A 9279-nucleotide genomic window follows, 5' to 3' on the forward strand; every position below is an offset into this window, starting at 1 on the left:
ACCCTTTACCAGGACGTCCTTAATTTGATCAAGATACGTTCGTCTAGGTCTTCCCACTCCGACCTTTCCCTCCACACTCTCCTTGTATATCTGCTTAGTCAACCTGCTTTCATTCATCCTCTCCACATGACCGAACCATCTTAACATACCCTTTTCTATTCCTGTAACTACATCTTCTTTCACATCACAACATTCCCTTATCACGCTGTTCCTTATCCTGTCACTCAATTTCACACCCATCATACTCCTTAACGCTCTCATTTCCATTGCATTTATTCTGCTTTCATGCTTCTTTTGCCATACCCAACTTTCACTCCCATACATTAATGTCGGGACCAACACGCCCCTGTGCACAGCCAGTCGAGCCTTTTTGGATAGTTTCTGACTGCTCATAAAGGCATGCAAAGCTCCATTCACCATGTTCCCCGCGTTCACTCTCCTTTCAATATCACTATCATACTTGCCATCTGATGTAAACTTTGATCCTAGATATACAAACTCTTTCACTTGCTCCACTTTTCCTCCTCCAATCAAAATATTACATGCTGTCATTTCTTTCTCCATTTCAAAAACCAGTGTTTTAGTTTTACTTACGTTCACTTTCATTCCTTTCTCTTTTAAAGCTTCATGCATACAGTTTACCATCTCCTGTAACTCCTCCGCTGATGACGCCAGTATAACCTGATCGTCGGCATAGAGCAGACATTTGACGAGTAACTCATTCATCCTTAATCCACTTTTAGACTCTTTCAAATCTGTCAAACAGCTATCCATAAATAGGTTGAACAGCCACGGTGACGCAACACATCCTTGCCTAACGCCTTTCTCAATCTTAAACCACTCAGTGTGCGCTCCGTTTATCCTGACACAAGCACTCGAATCCTCATATAAGGATTTCAGTGCTCGTATTAAGAGACTGCTCACCCCATGCATAGAAAGTGCTGACCACAGTTCATTCCTCTCAACTCTGTCATAGGCCTTTTCCAGATCTACGAATGTGCAATAGACTTTTTGACTCTTGGCCAAAAACTTTTCGGCTATGCACCGCAAGGAAAAGACCTGATCAGTACATCCCATTCCCTTTCGAAATCCCGCTTGAGCATCCCATATTTTGTCATCAGTTTCATTCCTGACTCTATTAATCAATACCTTAGCATACAATTTGCCGACGACGCTAAGCAGGCTTATACCACGATAATTTTTGCAGTCCAGCTGTGACCCTTTTCCTTTGTAAAGTGGCACGATAACAGCCTTACACCAATCTTTTGGTACTCGGCCGCTTCTCCAACACAAATTGAAAAGGCAGTACAACTGACTAGCTACTACGCCTTTTCCTGCTTTAAGCATCTCGACCGACACTCTATCACACCCAGCAGCCTTTCCCGCTTTCATACTCTTAAGTGCTTCCACAATTTCGAACATTTCAATTTCGCCTTCCATCTCATTCTCTTTTTCTTCGCTATAGCAGAAATCTTTCTTATTTCCTTCCTTTTTTTCAAATAAACTTTCAAAATAGTCCTTCCATATCTTTAGTACACATTCTTCTCCTTTCACAACGCTACCATCCTGGCATCTGATCCTAGTCAGCTAATTCCTACCTACCTAAAAAAGCCTAATTCTAACCTACTAATATAAGGCTGGTTTTAATAAATAAAGATGTTATAATACCTAATGGTAATTTAAGCGTAATAGACAAATTAACTTTTAGGTTTTATAATTATGTTTTGGACAAATCAACATACAGCCTAGACAAGGCTAAAGCAAACAAAAAACAGGTATATTTCATCATGACCTGACCAGTGATCGAACCCGGGATCTGTGGTACCGTCACAGGAACGCAACGAAGTTCCAACTGCATCAATAGGCTATCTTCATATCAGGACATAACTAAACCATATTATTATTTCACTTTTCAGTATAATTTTTACCTCGGAAATGTACTTCGCTTTTTATTTCTAAAATAAAACTTATTTTTAAATTATCGTACTGACTTGAAGTTTTTACTAAGTAATATTTTGTTTTCATCAAATTTTAATCCTTTTTATCTGATTGAAAAACTATGAACTTTTTATGTAATAAATACAGTCTACAAAGTTTGGGGCCGTATAAATTAGAGTTAATTAAAAATTAACTGACAATCGACTAAAAGTTTTATCCACCATCCGAATATTAAGTCTCAATCAATGTTAGCACTTTAGTCTGAATTCTCAGCTTAACTGGATTTGGTACTTAAGAGTTTCATAACTTATTTACCAATAACAAGTCATCCATGTCTAATTTATTGTGGCAAGTTTTAACAGATTCATCAAATAAATTATTCATTAAATTCATTCATTCATTCATTAAATCATGATTGGAGTGAATGGCTAGTAACCTCTACGAAATAGCGTAGCATAAAACTATTATTATTAATCTGTCTAGTGGTATAATTTTGAAAATAAATTGAACGAAATACTATGACTAATAATTATTTTTTTAGAAGTATGGTTACTTTCAATATGTATATACATAAATATGGTCACGTCTATATACACGGAGTAGACAGAGCCAACAGTCTTGAAAAGGCTGATACGCCTCGTCCATGGATAAACAGCTGCAGCTGTAACAGTTGCTGACAGGTTTTATTATTCAGTTTATTAGTCTTTCCCTCAGTCACCTTTAACGACATCCATGGGAAGATATGAACTTTGGATATACGGGACTTTCAGTATGTATAGGTATTTAATGAAGATTTTGTATATAATAGAGATCTAAGAAATAAAATTTAAATGAACTGTAAAGATAAAACGAAATCCGACACTTGTTTGTTTAAGAATTTGAAGAAGTCATACGGATTTTACCTTCATTTTAGTCCTCTTGTTTAATTTTTAATCATGTGAATTTAATTATCAACCTTCTTTCCGTCCTCTCACTTCTAAACGTAATTAAGGTAAATTGAATACACTTTTCCGCCCACGTCCCTTCAGATATTAATTGAAACAAATTATATGTTTGTTTTGTGACAATGGAATTGAACGATGGATTCGTAGAAAGTCTTAATAATGTAGGTAAGGAGGAACTTTCTGAAAATTGTAATCTCATTCAAGAATGGAACAAATATAGGCAAAAAGTTGAAATTTTCATTACTGAAATGAACGAGCAATTATGTAGAATGTAGGTATTCCAATGAGTAGGTATTAGAAATCTAGACATCAGCTGTCTAGATTTCTAATACCTACTCATTGGAATGCCCATGAGATATGGCTGCAAATTGCTCTTCCCCTTTAGATAGCTACACCTTCTTATTTATTAGGTAAAAAACGATTATGTTACCCACGGTGGAAAACAGGGAAAATAAACAAGTAATTAATTTATTGCCATTAGCTTTAGAAATATGTTATTAACTTTCTAAATTTGTTCTCAGCCTGACGTATGGCAGCGTACAGAATTAAGCCCTACACAACCAGGAGGTTTGAAGAAGTCCTGGCGCGTACTACGGGTTCGCGTTCCGACGACTGTGAGCGGCGCGCTTCGAGTCCGCTGCGAGTCTGTCGTGATGGTCGAGCCGCCTGTAGTGAAGGACACGACCGCCATCATTACTGTACATTCTAGAACGCAGCTCTCCAAATACGTGTCAAATAGTAGAGGTAAATTAGATCGAAAATTAAAAAAAAAAATTGTTTTCAGTATTCCTAGGCAATTTGTGATATGGTTTTTTTATAAGACTAGAGCTAAGAGTTGTGTATGAAAATAAGAAGTTAGTGAATTGAAAGACATAGTAGCAGTCTGATGAGAAGTCCTGGCGCGTACTATGAGTTCGCGTTCCGACGATCAATTAGTAGAGGTAAAATTAAACAATACTTGTACGTAGGTACCTGTTACCAGTTTACAAGTAGCCGATTTTCAATACTTCAGACGTGCAGATACTACGAACTAAATAATATGATGAGAAGAAAATAATAAAAATAAGTTTCTTTTTTTAGTTTCGATGTAAAATTTGGATGCAAATTAGTTTGTTATCCTATATGTTATGCTTTTGGCTTCATTGATCTTGTTCATTTTAGTAAATACAAACATAGGTACACATTATTTTCACTATAAGTTTAATAACAATCGATTTATAAAAAATTAATTAAACATTGTATTGTTGCAGGTGTAAACTTAGCCACGAACGCAATGTTTCTAGCTACAGTAATATGGACATTTAATGAAATATCAAGATTCATGAGCTTATGAGAATCGATTCGAATCAAAAATGGTGATATTAGAGTGTAAGTGTAGATATTGGTCGGCCTGCGTTCAATATATGTATCCATACAAAATAAATATATTGTTATAAACAAACCTATAGAACAAACGAATAACATAGAAGAGCACTTGATACTTTCAGCGATTTAGTAACACATTTATATAATAGGCACGTGTACTTATAACTCATTGAATGAGTTGCTCTTAGATACAAATGATTATATAAGTATGTGTCTAATTTGTTTGTTGCTTTATTTTAATTCCCAGTAGTTTTCTTAGAATAATGGTTTTTCGTTCGAGGAGACGAGCGCGCACTTTTTACCATATTAATGGTTAGCTATCTATAATTGTTACCAATATCGAGAAAAACAGAAAAAGTGTTCATTTATTTCTGCTCCCTTTTCCATATCTACTATATTTTTCAATATGTTTTGGGATTTTTTTCAATTAATTTCTCTTGTCTAGCAGCATGTATCGTTAACAACCAAGTGAAGTAGTTGCACCTTCTCATTGCTGTGCTAGTATCATGTCGGTAGCTCTGATTAAGTAAATAAACTAAAATACCTATAGAACCTCATAATGTATCATGGAGTTATTTTTTGTACATTCTAAATTTATCAAAACATGTAAATAAACATTTTGTTAGTTATAATAATATCTAGAATTGTATTTAAATACCGATGTTAATATGGGTTTTGTGTTGTTTAAAAGGAACTTGAATAACAATGTAAAATTGTAATTCCTAAAAATAAATTCAGCAAAGAAATATCGCCTTTACTACTTCAGATACTTTCAAGTTCATTCATGTCCTTCAGCAATATATCATACTCGTACTATTTGGCGCCGTTCTAGTAATTCTCAAGTCGATGTCTCTTGAGAAGTCGCGTCTTCTGGATAGCTTTTGGTTCTATCACCGAAAATAGAGATACCTCTATTTCATGTAAAAGTTCAATATAAAAATAATGGTGGATTTTGAAATGATTGCAAACAAACGGAACTTTATGAAAGGACAACATCTATGACTACTTATTATTGCGACAAAGACACAAGTTATGTATATATTTATGTAATTAAAGTAAATTAAATAAAACTGTTAATATTTCAACAGGGTGCTAAAATAAATTAACTGACCCATATTGACATCGAAACATAAAAAAATAATATTAGGAAAATCACTATTATGTTTTTTTTAATACGTCACTTTTAGTATAATGTATTTCTGAACGTATATATATAGATAAAGTTATTAGCGTTAATCTATGGCTGTGTTTTCACATAAGATATGTCAATTCTTTGCACGACATTATCTTTAACTATGTAATGTACAGTGACACGAAAATTGTTGTATTTTAATTTCATTTTATTGTATTTATTGTAAGATTTAAATGGAATACGTAAATAAAGTTATTAAAAATATTCTTTTTTTTCATTTTCATTATGAATTTGCACAGAATTCGTAACAATGTATATTTATATCTGTACGTGCAACCCATAAAAATATTCAAGGTTGATTTAGCACATTTATATTTTGGCATGATCTATTTTTATTATTTCTTTTGTGATTACTTTTTTATTGACATAACCTAAATGATAAAGAATTAATGAAATTCTTAATTAAAAAATCTTTCATCATGCTTCCCTTTTAAAGCAATTTATTGTCATTCTAACATTCGTCCCTTATTTCGTTTTTTCGAATGCGTTCTATCAATAAACAAAGTTAGTGCATAAAAAAGATAATAACGATACTATCATATTCCTATTTTTAACCAGTACCATCAATTAAACGGCCTCTGTGGCGCAGCGGTTGTGCGCTTGTCTGTGTCACCGGAGGTCCCGGGTTCGATTCTCGGCCAGGGCATGATGAGAAATGAACTTTTTCTGATTGGCCTGGGTCTTGGATGTTTATCTATATAAGTATTCATTATAAAATATAGTATCGTTGAGTTAGTATCTCGTAACACATGTCTCGAACTTACTTCGAGACTAACTCAATCTGTGTAATTTGTCAAAAAAAAAAATGTCTACCTGTGTACTTTGTATATTTATGTTACATACAAGAACATCTAGAATATATAAAAATCATTATTAATAATCGACAATCTTTAACACCAAGATCAGCACAAAATGTGATGTAAATATTTCGTTAAATATTTATTAATAATTACAACAATAACAAATCAATAAATAATAAATTGGAATTCGAACTCGGATCCTGACGTTATCTTGATATTGATTTATGTTGTATAATCAACCGACGATTCATAAATTTCGTGTCTAAAATTTGCCTAGATTTCTGATGGTGAATTATTACGGGACATATATTTCTAATGTCAGATTCGACTGTAAACTCGTAGGAAATTAATTGTGCATTAGCTAATCTCGACATTAATGAGGATGTCTGTTGAATAATCGCTTGAATAGATTTACCATTCTAAGACAATTATATGCCGTGTGGTTTATCGCCGAGTAGATAATAGTTGAACTTGATGTCGTAAGACGCGATTCAAAAACAAAGCAACGCTATTATTATTTACATACATATAATCAAGTCTATGTCACTTGCGGGGTAGACAAAGTCAGCAGTCTTGAAAAGACTAATAGGTCACATTGAGCTTTTTGGCTTGATGATAGAATTGAGATTCACATAGTGACAGGTTGCTAGCCCGTCGCCTAAAAGAAGAATTCCAAGTTTATAAGCCTATCCCTTAGTCGCCTAAAAAAACATAAACAATCCATGGGTACGAGATGGAGTAGTCCTATTCTTTTTTTTATTGGTGCCAGAAACCACACGGCACATATTATTATGTCGTGTAAAATATAAAAAACAAAATATTTTGTTAAAAATACAAAATGACTTCGCGTCATGCAGGCACCTCACCTATATCAAATACAATGCAATAAAAAGCACGTAAAATAATAAAGTACATGCTGAAAATATACTGGGTTAACATTTAACAAGTTAAGTGCTAAACTTAGATAAATCAATAGTCACCTAACAAATTCACAGCGTGACGGTGTTTGTCTTTTGTCCTGAGGGAAACATATTAATTGATATTCGAGATAAACTAACAGGATATATTTATGCATAATTGAATCAAAACGCGATATCGCTATAATACCGAGGATTGTAATGGAATTAACGCAGTAATCAATTGTTCGATAATTGGGTTACTTGTAAAATAATTCGATATTGGAAAGGTGTTATTACAATGGCAATTTCGGATTTATGCGAATAAAAAAGATTTTATTTTAAATTTTCAGTTATACACTCGATTGTATATTTTTTTTTTTTTGTAAAATGTTGTCACTTTTTATCCCTGATGATAGAAAGACACGGGTGGTTGAACGGTTAAGGTGCTCGAATAAAAAGGCGTAAAGTATATATGTTAGGTTCAAATCCTGACGTGGTCAAGTGGCCATGTATCGTCGACTTTTTAGCTAACCGATGCTCCCACGGCGATGTACCCTACACATTAGGCGACTACAAAGGAGAGGTGAGGATGCAATCAAGAGGAACGCAAAGGGAATAACTAAAGACAGAAATTTTCAGATTTATTAAAACAGACATAGGTAGTCAATTAGTCATAACATATTTTAGAAATGCCTTAACCCAAATAAGAATATTTTGAAAAGGAAGTTGGTAATATATGTAAAATTTATCCTTGTTTATGTGTTTTTACGAGTAACAATTATGATTATCTTCATACATACACGTACATACATATTATCATATCCTTTGAAGGAAATCCGCGGAAGAGAGAGACGTTCTGTACGCATTTATAATGGAAGCGAGATTCAAATAGTGACAAGTTGCTAGCCCATCGCTTACAATATTAATCTCAAGTTTATTAGCATGACCTTACCTTTTACTACATGGGAAAGATACGGAGTGTTCCTTTTCTTTAGTGTCGGTGTAGCGGGAGCGGTGATTATAGCTCGACTGCCACCAAAGGGAAGATTTTCCCGCCAGGCTAGGTGTTATTCCTGGGAAACTGAGTCTCCGATGATGTTATGACGAATGTAAATATGATCCAATCTGTAAAATCTCTGTTTGCGTGATACCTAAAGACTCTTCGCTTTTATTGGCTGAATGCGTCATTTTCTTCGCCATGATTGACAGTCGGTTTGTGACATTACTGATCGCCACAGCGGGAACGGACATAGATTATCTTTATCATTTTATTAAAGACAGACATTTAAATAATTTGTAATACTGTTAATATTTTTATTTTGAAATGCCTACAACTTTTCGGGCATTTTTTTGGTATTTAAGAAAAAGTTTTCCACTTGCCGTTTTATATTTAATTACAATTCATTCATTCTTGGTAGCGAAATGCAGCTTAGTCTGAGCATCGCAGATTTTATTCACCGTGAAACGTAGCCTGAGGAAATTACAGAAATCCTTAATTTCTGTACTCGTCCTGGGTTCTATTTGAGTTAAGCCAAGTTGCAACGGAGGTATTCTAATAACTAGACATTTGCATGAGAATAGGCGAATCATAATTTTATTAAGCTTGCAATTCGGGCAGCTAGCTACAATAGCTAGTGTAATCAGCTTATTTGCATTAGGTTTTCATTAGCTGTCTATGTATATTCCATAAACGTCAGCTATTTTGATAATCACTAGTAGAATAAAAGCCTTCGTGGATAATAGCTTTGATATCGGAAATTCGGTTTGTACTGCTTTTCTGACATTGAAAAATATTTTCTGTCATTTCCAAACACAAAATGAGTTATACGGTGACAATTTTTGGCCAATTAAGCATAATTCTACTTTGGCATTGTCCCAAAGGTGAACTTGTAGAGAATGCATAGCATTAAGTTTAATCAGTTTTGTTATTTATTTATGAGTGTAGGTACGAGCCGCAAAATCAAAAGCTAGAAAAACATACCTATTTATATACAATAGTCGATTTGTTCGAAAATTGGGACATCTAGGAAGCTACGAAAATGTATAATATTGTATTGTATTTAACAATGAAATACAATACAATAACAGGAAACCCAGAAAACACATTTCTATGTTTTTGTCGTTTTCTTTCTTCTACGATT

General features: G+C 33.8%; 1 protein-coding gene across 1 annotated transcript in view; it reads left to right on the forward strand.

Moving 5' to 3' along the window:
• The window catches only part of LOC106141574 (uncharacterized), a 34222-nt gene extending 29858 nt beyond the window's left edge, over positions 1-4364 (forward strand). Inside the window, exons 5-6 of the mRNA XM_060947022.1 lie at positions 3404-3626; positions 4133-4364. Of these exons, the coding sequence (XP_060803005.1) occupies positions 3404-3626; positions 4133-4215 (306 nt within the window). The 3' untranslated portion in view covers positions 4216-4364. The remainder of the gene's footprint in view (positions 1-3403; positions 3627-4132) is intronic.
• Positions 4365-9279: the final 4915 nt, after the last annotated feature.

Source organism: Amyelois transitella, chromosome 12 (assembly GCF_032362555.1).
Source record: "Amyelois transitella isolate CPQ chromosome 12, ilAmyTran1.1, whole genome shotgun sequence".
Taxonomy (NCBI): Eukaryota; Metazoa; Arthropoda; class Insecta; order Lepidoptera; family Pyralidae; genus Amyelois; species Amyelois transitella.